Genomic DNA, 17,230 nt, shown 5'->3' on the forward strand with positions numbered 1-17,230 from the left:
CATTAATGCACACTTGTTGAGGTCAGAAAACTTAAGTACAGTTTTATTCAATTAACTTGATGGCATAACATGAGTATGCATTCATTGAGACATTGACTTCAAAGGCACCATTCATCAACTTTATTCATTTTGTTCTATGTTATTTGATTTTTGATTAGTATATGATTGTTGTGAGTCTTGGATTTTTTTTACTTTAGCTATACTTTGCATGTGATATGAATATTTGGTTTAAACTCTTTATCACATTTTCCTATGGTATGTTATGATAACTTATTTGTTTAGTGGTTAAAAGATACACGTATTATGTATTTCTATTACATTCAATTTTGTAGTTTGTACTATGACACCCTTGCATTTATCTAACTATAGAGGTATAATAGACATGTAATTGAGACATTGATCGATGATGTGATTGTATGATCACACTACAACTACAATGGTTTGTGAACTTTCATGATAATCTTGTATCATATGATCCCCCCCTTTTAAAATCTATGTCTTATATTTGTCCTTTATAACAGTGACACGTCACCCACGTTCCAACCAGGTATTATAAGTAGTATCATTTTTGTGTTATCTTTGGACAATCATACGAGTATTTGGGAGCGAATTTTGGTTAAGAATTCACAAACCATTAGACCAAATGCATTCAAAACCTAAATCTTAGTGTGCTATACTAATTACTAGCAATGGTCCAAAACATACATACCAATGCAATGACTTATCAAATACATGTAGTAATTTCCAAAAAACTGAGATGCTTGTAGATCAAATACATGTATTAATGCACACTTATTGGTTTATCCTTTTGAGGTCAGAAAGATCAAGTTAAGGACAGTTTCATTTAATTAACTTGATGACATAACATAAGTATGCATTCATTGACAACAAAAGCACCACTGAAAACCTACACATATTTCAACATTGATACAACCTTCATTCTTCAACCTTCAGCTTCTGTGATCTGTCACAAATTCGAATCCCCTGATGATTCTGCAAACTCTTCCTTGTACATTTCCTCGATCATAGGCTTCCATAGTCGAACGCGTGCATTTATGAACCAATTCGACACCTAAAACACACTCGACGACATTAGTAACAAGAATCCATTCACATACATATTAATGATTTATTATACAAACTATTTACTTGATTCTTTGATAATCCTGTTTGTGATGCTAACATCAGTTTTTCATTGTCGTTCGGGTACCTGTCACCAGTTATAGCAAGAACCCGTTAAAGAGTACACAAATATTAATATTAGAGGTGTCAAACGGGTTGAAAGTCGTTATCAATATTATATGATAAATAAACGTTTTGAGCCAACCCAACCCACGACTGACCCGTCCATTTGACCCAATACTCTAACGAACGTTTTGATCCAATGCTCAACCAACCCGTTTTGACCAAATATGCAACCTGACCAACCAACCCGTTTTGACCCAATACTGAAATGGGCCAACCAGCCCATTGAACTTACGGATGAAGGAAGTGCTCGAATAGCCAGGACCGTAGGATCATGACAGAAGTCTCGGGTAAGCCTCTAATGGGCCTCCAAGTCTGTCTCGGGCAACCGATCATTCCAAGCTTTTGAAGGGCAATCCTGTTTTGTCTATTGGTTTCTTTATCAAACAAGCTGAGTTGCGAAAAACCCGTGTTTATTTTTGGCATATCTTGCATAATTTTCTTTCGGGTAGCGAAAATTTGTGACAAGATTGCTACTTTTAAGCTCGAAAAGTGACCTGACATCGCGTTAAGTGCTAATGCAGTGTATGATTTCCCTGACCCTAAACCTGCATTTAATTCAAAGGAAGATACCACCTCCTCTAGTTGTTGATAATACTGTTCATATCTTCTCTCAAGCTGAAAATTAACCCAAAATCAAACACAAAAATACAGTTAGTTAACGTTAAGTAAGTTGTTGAACCTAGACTCCTAGAGGTATAAATGAGCCTAGCCGCTCGTGAGCTAGTCGAGGTCTGCTCGCTAAAAGCTCGAATCAAGTCGAGCTTAAAAGAGCTCGAGCCTAAAACATAAGCTTGTTTGAATAAAGAGCCCGACCCCGAGCTTCATTCTAATAATTATATATAAAATAATGATAAAAGTAACAAAGAACTTCATATATACTATGCTATATATATAACTTTAATTAAAAATATATATAAAAAATAAGTACTGCATATAAAGTAATTAACAAATAATACACTGCCCATATCGAACCTAAAAATAAGCTTGTGTACGTAATAAATGAGTCCAACCTGAGCTTCACTTATCGATCTCGAGCAAGCTTAGATGAGTCTGTTATTTGTATAAATTTTATTTTACATATTTAACATATATTTGCATAATAATGTTTATTATACATAAAATATGAGAAAAATAACTAAAAATTCACATTATGCTACATATAAAACTTTAAATTATCATAAAAGTTATAAATATATATAAACTAGTAAATAAATATAAACAGTACCTCTTCTAATAAAGAAATGAGCTTTGCTAATGTGGCTTGAAGTTCTTGTTTCTCCATTGACAACCCACTGCATAATTCTGTTTTTAATTCAGAACATAATCTTAAGGACCCATGTTCATCAGAACCTGATAACTTCCTAACATATGACTTGTTGGTTGACTCAAGATGCTTCCCATTGACTCCAACCATTTCCTCAAGTAAAGATTGAGTTGGTTTCAAGTACCTTGAACCACATATTGATGATGAGAGTGAATCTGTTCCATAAAATGTGTATGAACCTTGATTGTTTGAAGATGATGAAGATGAATATCTTGTTTTCTCTTGAAAGTCTTGTTCAGAATCCATGTAACATCTTGAAGATGGAAACAAGAAGCTTGAGCCTAATGAGAGTGAAAGCTTTTGACTTTGGTTGACTTGTGGTTCATCAGAGAGTGCTTGAGGTTGAATGAGGTTGATTGATGTTGTTGATATTCTGTCACCAAGAGATTGAATGGAGGGAAGAATATTATTATTATTGGTATTATTATTAAGAGGTTGAGATGGGTATGAACCAAGGTTTCTTAAGTCAACTCCAAAAGAGTCAAAAGGTTGACTTTCATAGTGGGTTGGGTTTGAAATGAGGAATTGATGAATGTTGTTAGGGTGTGAAGGAGAATCTGGTGCCACCATGATGAATAAACAATGTTCAAGATTGAAGAACAAGTGTTAAAATATGCAACTTTGACATGTGGGGTTGACTTAATAGTCAAGATTTGTGACAATTTGATTAAAAAAGTCCCAAATGAGGATCTTGATGGAAAGAAGAAGCAAGAAACTTTGGGATTTAAAGAAGTTTGCAAAATGTGGAAAGCCAAGAGAATCAGTTTTATAGTTTCCAAACATACCATCACATTTTGCAAACTTTGGTTAAAATGTTGCTACATTTATCTAAAAAAGATTCTCTTTTCTCTCTCTAGAAAGGTGTAATGAGAAGCCACTGAAATAGTATTGCAAGCAATAGAGTCTCTGCAGGATCTATGCAAAGCAACAAAGCCTAAAAAATGAGATAAAACCAAGTGAAAGTTGTGTAAAAAGACATGATTTAAATAGAATAGATGGTCCCCTGCTACTTTCCCTGACTACAAAACAACAACAAAAGCATCAGCAGCTTTTTAAATTTGCCTGCTGGCTAACTACAAATTTCTTTGGGGAACTAAAAAAGTTCATAAATTCAATATTTAGTGAGGTGGGCTATCTTCTGTACCTCTTTTATGTTTTGAAATTGTCTGTGTCTATGCTATATATCAGACTTATAGAGAATATTTAGCCCTCTTTCAATGAAAAAGATGGTATTGAAAAGATGTTTTTAAGCAAGAGCATTGTTCTCATAAATTGGTGGTCTTGCTGGTGTAACTATTGTAACATCCTGCGTTCTTGAGCGGTTAGTTGCTAGTATGTAAGCATGCTTCCTACCTTCCGGCTACAAACATCTTCGTTTCAGTTAATAATATTTACTCTCGTTCAAGAAAAGGTTGCCATCCTTCAAAACTATGCGTTTTCGATCTAATTTATCATCTTTACAAACGTTATTACCATCTTTTTGAATTTATGTATTATACCGAAGTTATTTACTATATCATAGTATTTATCTTTTTAATGTGGTATTGTTTAAGTTCATAAATTACATAATTATAAATAAAAAGCATAGTATAATATATTTTAAAAACGTTATAAATATATTAATAAATTTATTTTATATAAATATTTTTAGTATGTTTATATATATTTATGTACATGTGTATAAAAATATGTATACAAGAAAAAATACCCCATCCCTATCCAACCATCCCATTCTTCACCACGAATGTGCCCCCATCGATTGAGCCATCGACGAGTAGTGCAATGCTGTTGTCCATGACCCTGGGCCTTGGCTCTTACAAATGCCTCATCCGGGATGCTCTAAGCAACTCGTGTAACATAAGATACAATAAAAAAATGTCTCCATAAACACAGCCGGTTTTGTGAATGCGACCAGATATTACTTGACAACGCACCCAGAGCGAATTGGTATGCTGAGGTGATTGATTGATGTAGAATATTGTATAAATTTTGTTCTTTTTGGTTCTTTCATTAGTCAGTCTCTGATTTCATATTTTATGTTTGATAAGATTTCTTGGCCCACTAGTTGATTAAAGTGTCTGCACAATGTTGATATTCCCAGTTTAATTCCATTTGGAAACCACACTCTACACTCTACGCCTAACCTACCCTCCCCCCCCCCCCACACCCACCCACCCCACCCTCTTGAATGGAGTCTGAATCTTTGGTCCGACACACTCGTGAGTACTTGCATAGTTACATGCATGCAGTATGCTAGAATCAAAAATGTTGACTGTGTTGTATTGTTTTCATATGATTATTGGACCAAAACTCCAAAAGAATCATAGTTAAAAAAACCTACATAATAAGTTGATGTTATATTATGTATATAATATCATTAACTAGTGAGTTTTTTTTAACAGCAATATTCAAACTTAAGATAAACAATTGAGAAGCCAAAACACATGATAAATGAGACTTAACCAAATCACATCAAACAATATTATTATTACTAACATATCTGTACTTTATCCACATTCAAAGAGGTTTGTGATGCCCGGAGATTTTGTACATGTGCATTTGCGATTTGATTACCAATACTAAGTTTTCTTCGCGTGATGCATGTGGATTGTGGAAACCTATATATTACACTAGTTTGTACCCCGCGTGTCACGTGTGTTACTTTTATTTTTATTTTTATATATTATTGGTGGTTTAGGATGTTAATTAATTAAAATTGATAGGTTTATAATAACTTTTTTTTACAAATGATGAGATGCAAATGATGAATTGGCCGAAGTTGTCATATGATCTCTGAGGTTGAGTGATGACACAGGCTGGTGAGTTTCAATGGTTCGTTCGGGTGATGTTTTTATCCTTTAACACGTTTATTTTTCAACAACGCTTTCATTATTTATTTATCATGGTTTTTCAAATAGTTTGTTTACAAATTCAAATTTGTTCGCTAGCAAATGAGTAGGATTCTAAGGGGGTGGAGAAGAGGGTGGTTGAGAGTGAGGGTTCGGTACCAGAAAGGAGAAAGGGTCAAGGAGGTGTTATGACCATTTATGGGTATCCGGGTTTGGTAAGAATTATGAACCGCGAAATTTAAACCTTAAACTGGTTAAAACCGGGTTAAATCATTGAGAAGTTACCATTTAGAATTCAAGAAATCTGGGAACTCTAGAGGGGGTGGGGAGCGACGTGAGAGCGACGTGTAGGATTTTATGATAAAAAATTATATAGATGGATGCTCAGCTTGTTATCTTACGATTGCATTTTTTGCAGCCATTGAAATTCCACGCTTAGTCTTTATCAGACCCCGAGTACCACAACTTATACAGATATACTCATTAACTATTGTGTTTTGCAATTATATACACTATAAATGAACACATCCTATGTTTTCCAAGAAATATGATTATGTAAACAATAGAAAACATCATATGACTCGCATGTCAAGAGCAAACCATAAGTTCCTAATGAAAAGTGTGTGAGTGTGTGAATATGTGACAACATTTTTTTCGTCATTTAGTTAAACGAACGAATATAAACACAAATCGTTCTTTCATTTATTTTGTTAACACTCATTTATTTATATCCATTAATGTTCAATCTTGTAGGTCCATTTATGTTTGTTAAGTTGGTTCATTTACGTTTGTTAATATATTCATTTAAAACTTTCTTACCCATTGCAAGTTAGTATAAATTTAATAACTTTTTAAGCCAAACACATTTCTTAGCATTACTTTTAAATGGTTTTAGCACTTCATTATATAGATTTTTTATAGAATAATGAATCACAATAAAAATTGTATACTATAATCTGATGACGAATAATAAAAGTCACTCGGGAATGACGTCATAACCTCGAACTTATGTGTTTTCACCAAAGATGGTTTAATCATGCAAAGGTAAATTTATTATGCTAAAATACATAGGGTTTTTGTAGAGTATCCTTATTACAAAGAGTTAATGTACTAAATAAAATCTAGAATTGTATAATAATATAAAAAAGCTAAAAGCATGAAATATGCTTTTCTCTAAACATCAGTGGACCTTTTTCTGCCTACAACTTCAAGCATAAGCACACCAAAACTATAAGCATTTATGTACTCGATTGCTCGCCCTCACTGCATATACTCTGCGTCAAAAGTTACAGAAACAAATTAAAAAAAAAAACCTCTTGTTCAGTACAATACACAAATCAGAGAAAATAAATTCGGATGAACTATTGGTGTACCGGTAAGATCGATTTTTTTATAGTAGAGGGTCACATAATCGAATCTTGGTAGGAGTAACTTGTAACATAACAGATTAATAATCCATTACAATATATACACCTTAAATATTACTTTAATACCTTCTGCCAGTGAAAATATCAAGCTAAAAGAGCATAATAACTATCTATTTATACACATAATATAAATATGAATGACAATAACTATAAATGAGATCAAACCTGGATGGTGGGGGGGGGGGGGGGGGGGGTGTAGCTAGAAAACTTGCAGCATTTTAATAAGTTTGAAAGTGAGCTTGAGGTTAAATTTAAGACAAAACAACCTGTAACAAAATTACCCGGGCGACCTTCTTTTTCAAACTGATTTCATAATCATAAAGTGGATAGTTGAAATCGGGACTTTTATGTCAGTCAATCCAAGCATATATTAGGGTACACACTCAAATGGTTGAAGACACGATATTTTTTGCTGAGTTGTTCGACAACTACTTTAAAAAAACACATTAAAGAATGATTTAAAATAATAAAATATAAAAAAATAAATAAACATGGTATTATCATTTCATTTACCTATATATCCCCGGTGTACTTGTAGCATGAGCAAGCATCAATATGCCATTTGTATCACCATGCAATATAAGTGAGTACCCTAATAAATAATAATTATAAATCATATTAAAATACTAACAACAATAGTTTCTTAAAAGCTTGGAATTTCATCTGCAGCAAATTGTGTTTCCCTTTATATCGAGTAATCACATATAATCATTAACAGGAAGAAAACCATGTTTAGTCTTGACATTGAGCTGAATAAAATACATAATATCATTAGAATGAGAGAACTAATAATATGTAACTTTCATGTAACAATTTTAATATTTTGCCCAACATACAAATGGTATTTCTTGTGCATCAAGGAATTGTTTCACTATTTATTGGAAAAAGTCTATATGTTAATAAGTTGAACCTGTAGGAGAAACCATAATCCATTATAATATTATATTTTAAACAAACTCCGGTTGAACATAATTGGTTTTTCAGTTTAAGATTTGATCAAGTTTTGGTTTTTAGTTTACTTGATTTGTAACAGCTAATGGGTTATGGCTATGTATCAACTTATATCCAATATTGATGTTAGTACAACTTTTTTATAACGACTCGGGATTCGGTTTCAATTGATTAAGCAATGATCCATGTTATAAGAAACTTTCAAACTTTGGATAATAAGTGTTTCGAGCCAAACCAACACATACCACAAAAGCAACGTTCTTATCTAAACATGTTTGGACTGAGGAAAGAGAAAGGCGACCTAGATCGCCACCACTACCTAGGTTCCGAAACCGAACCTCACAATAGATTTAGGTTTGAATTTATAAATTAAACGTTATCAAACAATTAACATGATTAAAACACCTTAAAAGAAAAAAAAATCAAAATAAGAGCCAAGCATTCATCCATATCATATATTCTACCAATCAAACAATTATCTACAAACTACAATCCAACTATCGTATGCTATACTTTTTATAAACCCTAAGAACAACATTAAACCAAACAAAGGGTTTAAATTACCTACAATCGATCAATCAGAATGACTTTTACTGATTTGAAATCGTGATTCGCACAGAATTTTGAACCTAAGAAGTATGGATGGAAGAAGATTCAATCAAGAATTAGTTTAGGGTAAGATGAGGAGGTTCTGAAGAGGGAGGATAGAGTGCGACTGTGAGACGGAGTTTTGTTACTCACCTAGGGTTTCTTTATTTGATGGTGGCTCGTCTGGGTTGAAAAGGGAGTGGTGATTAAGGTAGAAATCAGTTTTTAATCATCGATTGGCAGCCAAAAATAAATCAATAGAATTGTACTAACCTTGAATCAAAATATGGAAGCCTTAGTTTACGTTGGATTGAAGGAAATTGAACGGGGGGCAGTGTATGGCATGGCGTTGCGATCGTTGAAGTTGGAATATTGGATTTTATTAATCCTTATTAAATGTTATTGGCCGATAATAATTCATATACATTTTATCGCCACTAGCGGTCCCAAATTCAAAAAAGTTGGTCCCCAATGGTCCCCGGTTAAAAATGACTTAAGGACGTTATAGTTTTTTTATGAATTTCAAACCAATGCTTTAGTGCTTTTGATCGTTAGGAGGATACGAGTCGATTGGTGTAAAACTTAGTTCGAAACAATGCTTCAAAATGACGAAACAATGCTCCAATTCGTGTGCTACAACTTACAACTAACCAAAATCAATTCGTTTGGGTCATTGTTTGTAGTCTACTTCCTCTCGAATGATGATCGTTTTGAACTAAAAGAAAACTTTTGGGCGAAATACACACATTGTGTATAATATCTTCACTCTCAATAGTTACATAAAAGTCTCTAGAACATAGAAAAGCAGGATGTCCATGACTTGTACGTGTCGGATGAACCAAATCCTCATTGAATTTGATTTTTCCATTAGAAGGGGATCACACATGTTCTGCAGTACCCTATCTTTCTTTAAATTAATAGCCCTAAAAAGTTAGTTTGAAATTCGGAAAAGAGTATAACGTCGTTAAGTCCTTTTTAACGAGGGACCATTGGGGCCAACTTTTTAGAATTTGGGACCACCAGTGGTGATAAAATGAATATGGATTATTATCGGCTAATACCATTCAGTAGGGATTATTAAAATCCAATATTCATTTGAAGTTTTATATGTTTCCTTTTTTTTTTGTTTTACATGTTGTTCTTCTAGGTTTTAAATAAAAATCAGCTTCATCCATTGACAGTATCATTTTTCGTTCTTCCGGTAAGACACATTTAAATTATCCGGTTATAATTATAATTCTAATCTTCAATAATATCACTGTTATAACAAAACTTGATTATTTCAGGTTATTTACCCGATTGATTTGCTGAAGATTTCATTTTAGTTTCTTAATCAAAATCTTAGATTCCATGGTTATTATCATTATTTGTTATTTTTCGGTAGACTTTCAAATTTTCCGGTTATAAATTAAATATCAAATGTTCCATAATATCAACATTAATATATTATTATTATAATTTCAGGCGATTCTCACGGCTGGTACAATCTATTTTCACTTTAAATTCTACAAAAAAATCCGAGATACCTTTAAATTCTACAATTTCGTTTTGCCGGTAGCACCTTTAAAATTTTCCAGTTATTAGTTATAATTAAAATAATCCATAATATCAATTAATATTCGTCTTTATTATTTCAGGTAATTGTCCGACTCATATGATCTAATTTCACGGATTGATCATGACTTTATTATATGTATTTTTTAATATTGATGTATATTTCATTTTTGAATATTCATGTATATGCATTTTCATTATTTTTAGATAAAAGAAAATATTATTGTATATCGGACATCGGAGTTAAGTTGATCTATATTTTTTTCCCGGCATGTGTTAATCTATTAGACATTTAATTATCGCATTAATACGATTTATTTAGTTTGACTTTCCTTATTTGTTTAAATAACCTAATTAACATGATATTGTAATTTATATAGTTTAATTATCCTATTAAAATATTTGATATACTTTGACTTTCTTTAATTTATAAACAAACCGATTTTAAAAATCAACTACAATTCCGACCTCATTTACTATTTGAATATTTATATTAAAGTTAATTTGGTATTTGAAAATATTAAAGTTAATTTTAATCTTTTTTGGCCATCAAGTAAATAAGTTAAGTTGGTATACTGTTGGTACAAGTTAATTTGAAAATAATTATCCATAATTTACATAATAATAAGTTGACTAAAATTAAAATTAAAATTAAAATAACTTATAGTATCATGTTTTGATAAATTAAAAAACGATATGATTTCTATTTATATTATAATATATTATAATTTACAGATTTATTTATCATTTTTATTTATATTATAGTTTACATAAATAAGTTATTAATTTATACTATATAAACGATAAATAAGTAAACAAGTAACTAAGGAAATAATGATAATTGTAACATTTTTGGTGTGACACCCGGCTAAAAATTAGCCTAAACCACGACTAATATAATCTAGATTAGCAATAAAATTTCATCATTATGTGAAAAACCTTCTTTATTAGTGATCTAGACGTTTCAAAGTTAATAAAAAGTGCAAAAATCGCCACGTAACGAGCCTGACGTGGAATAATCTCGGGTAACGAGTCAAAGAGTAAATAAATCCTTAAAGAGGCTAAATGATCTCGAAAAATTAAAATACATATTAAAGTAGTCGAGACAATATATAAACTTAATATTAGAAAGCTCGAATCGCAAAAAGTGCAAAGTAAGTAACCAAGTGTCGGTGGACGACCCGGTAAGGACCCAACGTCAACTATTTCCATAAATTAGTTTCTTAGGCTTGCCTTATCAAGAATCCAATTTCGTTCAAAGTCTGACAAAACTTATTAGAAACAGGATTCGTTTGATTAGCTAAAATTCGTTAGACGTTAAAATGGAAACTTAAGATTATTGTTTAAACACCTACTTACTAACCCAAACCCATGTGCCACCACCCCTTGTTTTCTCAAAACCAACACCCACACATGTCACTTGTAATGATTACCATAATCATTATCATAACACTTGGAATGCTCCAGTGTTGACAACTCATCTAACTAATCATTAAACCTTCTAGAAGTAAATGTGTTGTAACATTCTCATTTATACATCTTTCACCCCAATGATTACTCCTAATCATGATGTTGATATGTATGCTTAATCTCCATCACCCACTTGTCCACAATATTCCTTTCTTTGTCTCTATAAAACCCATGGCACACACACACTTTTTACACACACAAATTCAAATCCACTAAATTATAAACACACACTTACAATCAAATCATAATCAAGAGTCATAAGGATGATCAACTAGGAGGAAGAATAGGAAGATTAGGAGGAAGATCATCACATTCACACCCACTACACTCTCAATCTTATATTTAGATCTTCAAGAACACAAGTAAGTTTTGTTTATGAGTTGATTTCTTGGGTTAACTATGTTAAATTATGTGTTCTTGATTGAGCTTGAAAGTTTAATAATGTGGATGAGTGTGTGTGTATGTATAAGCCGTAGGTATGTATATATGTGTTGGTGGAAGGATTAAACCCACTTACACATGCATGCATTCATCTTAAAGATCATACATTGATTGCTAAGCTTGATTTTAAGTATAGTTGGATCTTTTGATTGTTTGTTATAAACTTGAATAAACTTAATATTAGGATTTGATATTAGAATAGATTTTGGATTAATTATGGATTTTGGATGGATTGATGAATCAAAAGTGATATGAAATAACTTAATTGAAAGTAAGAGATGTTATAGCTAGAATTAATAGTTGGAACTTGAAGATTAACAAAGATTGTTAAAATTACTAAATAAGGAAACTTTAATTTAAGAAAAGTAGAAATTTGGATTTTGATGAGAATACTTATGATGAATGTGATCAATCTGTGATTAATGGCAATTTGAAACTAATATAGGATGCATGATTAAAGGATTGATTAGCTAACACAATAATTGAATTAGCAAACAACTTACTAAATAAGGAAACTTTGTTGAATGATAAATTTAAAGTACAAAATTGTATAGAACACTTAGGATGCATGAAACTCTATCAAAATAATTGAATGAATTAAACTTAGAATTGTACTTAATCAAAGTGGAAATATTGAATTAGATAGAATTATCAAAAATTAAAAGTTACTATAATAGGAAACTTTATTAGTTAAATACTTAGGAAATTCATGATTTGATTGGTTAATGAACTACTTGAACTTATACATAAATGATATGATGATTTGAACCTAGACATTTAGGTATTAATATGATATTTGTTCATATAAAAAAACAAGCTTAACTAGTAAAATTGTTAAGGTAATCTAAAATACGAACTAGGAACCGAAAAACTCGATTAAAGTATCTTATGAACATACATGGTCAAAACTGCTATTTATGGTGAATTATATGTTATTATATGTGTTTTTAGTTCATAGGATGATTAGTATAGATTTGTGTAATTTATTTGACTTGTCGGTAACTTATACGGTTGAAAATCGGCTTTTTTTAAGCAAAAAACCGAAACAACTATTAGAGACTGTTTTAGAACAGCCCCTAAATTGGTCAAATACTCATGTATAACATACGTTAATACATGAGAAAATGACAAGATAATAAAACTTAGTCCTAAACGGTTCGTATCGCGAAAACCGACACGAAAATGTTAAAAAGTTGCTATTTTAAGAAAATATTAACAAAAATAAAAATAATATATTTTCACAAGTAAACTTGTAAAACTTGACTAATATCTATGCAACAAAGTATTTTCCATAACCTATAAGTTACATTTTAAACAAGAAACCAAAACAACACATTTTAAGCATAAAACCGAAAAAAACCGACCAAAACCGACGAAACCGACAAGTTTTGTGAAAGACAAAATATTAATATTTTCTTAAAAATTCCAGCAACTATAACTTAAAAATATTTATTATTATTTAATTAATTAATTTAATTAATTAAATAATAACTAACGGAAAACCGAACTATGTGTATTCGCTTATGTGCTATGTGCTTATGTGTACATTAGAATATGACTAATAAATTTAAAAGGATTTTTGTATAAAAACTAAAATCAAGTTTTTATTAACAAAACGTGTTCTAATATAGGACACGGGAATTTTGGAAAAGCTACAAGACAGTGAGTTTCTCCATCGAACCCCCTCGATATTTAACTGGAAATGTTTTCAAATCGATATTTAATTGTGTTTTGGGGAAAAGCATATTTTTTATTACATATTAATTTCGTTGATGTTTTATAAAGGCATTTTATTTTACAAATTGGTGTATAATGCGGGATGAGTCTAGTTGGCTAAATAACTATTAACCGAATTAGTAAGGGCACAGAAATATGGGTAGATCTATCGAGGTGACGCCCCCCACTTCCATTCGCGTTAGGTTAAAAGTGGGTATATTTTGAGTATGGTATGTTTCGAGTTATCAACTGAGATGTCATACGCAATTTGGTATTCTTTGCTCGTCTACAACAGCTCAATTTGTTTAAGAAATGCAATGCCAATTGTTTTGTGATGTAATGACGGTAGATCATTACACACGGTTGGTGATATAATGGCGGTACACCATTATACACTGGATATTTTGGATATAATTCGGGGTGTAGTGACGATTACACATGAATTTATATCGGGATTGTTAATTAAATGGATTGTGTTTTCGACTCATATATATATATATAGACTATTTTGATATAAAGGAAAACTCACCAACACATTGTGTTGATCGATATTTTAATATGTTTTTCAGGTAATTAAATGAAGTATGGAAGCTTCGCGAAGAGCTCGTAAAATAGTGGTGTGTGTTTGAATGAAAATTTTTGACTTTATGTTGAACTTATAATTTGAACAAAAATCGTGTAATAGATACGTGTAATAACTCTGATGATTAAATAAAGTTCAACCTTCGTTTGAAATGTATACTTAAATGTGATTGGCTGAAACGGCGTCTGTCACCACCCGAAAGACTTGGTCAAAGTCTTCCGCTATTTAAATTAAGATTTTCTGGGTGTGACATTTGGTATATGATTAACCTTTAATTTATAATTAATCTTCCATAATAATGATTTTACTAAAATTTACATGGAATATATATATTAATTTTTTCCTATAGTGTTAAGAACCGTATTTTCATAAATTACAAAAGAATATCATTCACATTATGTTTAATTTAGACATTATTAAAATTATACTTTACAGGTTTGTTATTATTTATATTTATGTTATCCAGTTATAAGTCTACATTTCCGACCTCATTTACTATTTGACAATTTATATTTAATCTTTTCTGACCATTCACTAAGGTAAATCGTTTTAAGTATTAAAGTTAATTTGAGGCCGATGTTGTTGTCCACTTAAACCCAGCCACCAGCATATCAAGTGCCCAATTGCATTAAGCGTTTTAAGTTCAAAAACCATGGTTACACCTACCCCATCTCAGACAAGGAGAGCTAGAAAAACTAGAGTCAAAACAGAATGGTTTGACAAATCACCATAAGCCAATGACTCGTTGATGGTACTAAGTGATGCACTCGGTGAAATTTGATGAATGAATGGTCTTGTGGAGACCGTACCAGCTATTCCTAAATATTATTGAACTTTGTCCTATAAATTCCTAATTTGATGTTTATTGACTAAGAACCTTGAGCCCCAATAGCGATAACCTCAAAGTCACTATCCCCTTAGCAACGCGTAAACTCTCAGCCCCGTCTAGTATGTGCAACTTTGGCCTCTTTTTCTATTTTTGAGAATACTTCTTTGGCATTTTACAATACATATATTTCTCTTTCTTTTGCTTTTTGGACCAATTTTCGGAATACACTTATAACTTTCATAACATATTTTTTTTTCTTTTTTTGTGCACTTAGGCATCTTTAACCTAAAAAAATATAACTATTGACTAAAGTTCATATAAAAAATGGACATGGCGGTGGTGTGCTGGTTTGAGTGCATCTAAGTCTTACTATCTCAAAGTTTTTAGATTATGGTAATCCTCCCTAAGCATCGAAATTTGGTTTCACCGTTTTTCAAATTATTAGATATATAAAATTTGCTAAAGTGAACTATCAAAGCTAGTTAGGCATACCGACACATCCCAAGCTTAGTGCGTTATCTTTTATTTAACCTCATATATAATAGTAGTTTTAAAAACCAATCTCAAATTTTTCTATAATTGTCCATTATTTGCAAAATTTTTCGGTAAGTATTCGGGACAATTTTTTTTAGACTTTTTATTATTATTATTATTTTAAAGTTTTTGAATTTGTTTTTTAAATATAAAAACGTCAGTTTCCCATCCTCACACTTAAATGTCACAATATCCTCAATGAGACAGGAAAAAGACAAAAATTAAAGCACATTCAAATATAAGTAAAGTGGAACAGACTCCCTGGTAAATATCACGATATTGCCTTGCAAGTCATGTTACCGTGCCCTCCAATTCGATCTAAAACCTCATACTCCAGTGCTCTCAACCAAGCTGTCACTTACGAACGAAAGCGGAAATCTATAAGCAAATAGCCTCCCACACTTGAATCAAACCATTTATCATCAACCATCCAATAGCATCTCTGAAGCAACCTGAAAGCAACCAAGAAACAGCCAGCATAAGAAAGCAAGAAGCACCAATAATAAAAATAAAATAAAAACATACTACCGGGTTGCCTCCCGGGAAGCGCTAAGTTTACAAAAGAGTCTTCAGCCAGACTCGCTTCCGAAATTTCAATCAGGAGGCTTTCCTTTTATCCAAACCCCGTATAACCCGTTTAATTCCACCCGTCCAACATATTTAAACAAATAGCACATAGTGAAAATAAAAAGCATTTTAAAACATTCAAACGAGTTGGACCCGTAATACTTAAACTTACCTGGACCAAACCTAATACGTGGTATATAATGAGAAAATGGCAATTCTTACATTTCAGTGTTGTCCTATAACTCTTAATGTACCACTTTTGAACCCTCAAAATGTGTTGATCCAAGCAATTTCACTCCCTCTTCTGTGGATTTGTCGATTTCGGTGGCGATCCACTATTTAGTTCCTCCATAGACTTGTTAACCTTCACATGATGTTGTGACTCAACTACCACCATATTCTGATCATCCTCCTTTGCCATTTCATCTTCTTTTTCTTCTTCTGGTGACGTTTTGATCTCCATTGTTGGCTTCCCCATGATTAGTGTTTCTAAATAGATAAGATCGCCAACAGGGTAATTCTTCATGTTCTTCAAAAACTGGTAAACCCACTAACTCATCACCAAACTCATCCTCCCAAGATGGTGCATGCTCCTCCTCTTCGTCATCTTCCATCTGGTCAAGTGGCTCAACAACGATATCTTCACTCAGATTCGTGTAATCAGGTAGCTTCAACTCCATCTCTTCTATCATGCCCTCATCATCATTATTCCAGAATTAATCATCTGTTTCATAGACGACTTCTTGCTCCTTGTAAGAAAAACTCTCATTTTGAATTATAGCACTTATCTTATCTAACCTAGCTTCGAGTTCCTCTATCTTACGGAGTCTTTCTAATTCTAACAACCTATCAAGCTTGGCTTCCAATTCCTTAATCATTTGGAATCTTTCACGTTCCTCTTGTTCGGCCCTTTCCAACATCATCTCTTTCCAACATCTTCGATATAAAATACTCCTAAACTGGCTCGATCTATTAAACATATTAACTAGACTCGATTAAATAAAACAAACACTAACTTATTCTAAACACGACTAGACACACTTAATCTAACACATGGACTCACAAGACACGCCACAACTCAAGGCACAAAAGACCAGTTAATCAATTAAGTTCAATCAAAGCTAGTTTCGCTATTGCCTAAGTATCCCC

General features: G+C 32.0%; 1 protein-coding gene across 1 annotated transcript; it reads right to left on the reverse strand.

Moving 5' to 3' along the window:
* Positions 1–737: 737 nt before the first annotated feature.
* Positions 738–3,181, reverse strand: LOC143584237 (BEL1-like homeodomain protein 11). Its single transcript, XM_077066329.1, has 4 exons — positions 2,474–3,181; positions 1,481–1,863; positions 1,150–1,210; positions 738–1,072 (listed from the first exon to the last, which is right to left on the reverse strand). Exons 1-4 carry the CDS (start codon positions 3,140–3,142, stop codon positions 968–970), a joined length of 1,218 nt encoding a protein of 405 aa, XP_076922444.1. The 5' UTR covers positions 3,143–3,181; the 3' UTR covers positions 738–967.
* Positions 3,182–17,230: the final 14,049 nt, after the last annotated feature.

The sequence above is a fragment of the Bidens hawaiensis genome, unplaced genomic scaffold (assembly GCF_021521415.1).
Source record: "Bidens hawaiensis isolate Kalapana, Puna unplaced genomic scaffold, B.hawaiensis_p1.1 tig00001521_1, whole genome shotgun sequence".
Lineage (NCBI taxonomy): Eukaryota > Viridiplantae > Streptophyta > Magnoliopsida > Asterales > Asteraceae > Bidens > Bidens hawaiensis.

Excerpts from the sequence above, each read along its gene's own strand:
- LOC143584237 (XM_077066329.1), bottom strand. The coding sequence starts at position 3,142 with ATGGTGGCACCAGATTCTCCTTCACACCCTAACAACATTCATCAATTC. Across the intron at positions 1,211-1,480 it reads TTCGAGCACTTCCTTCATCC|GTACCCGAACGACAATGAAA; the intron begins GTAAGTTCAATG and ends AACTGGTGACAG. Across the intron at positions 1,073-1,149 it reads CAGGATTATCAAAGAATCAA|GTGTCGAATTGGTTCATAAA; the intron begins GTAAATAGTTTG and ends AGTGTGTTTTAG.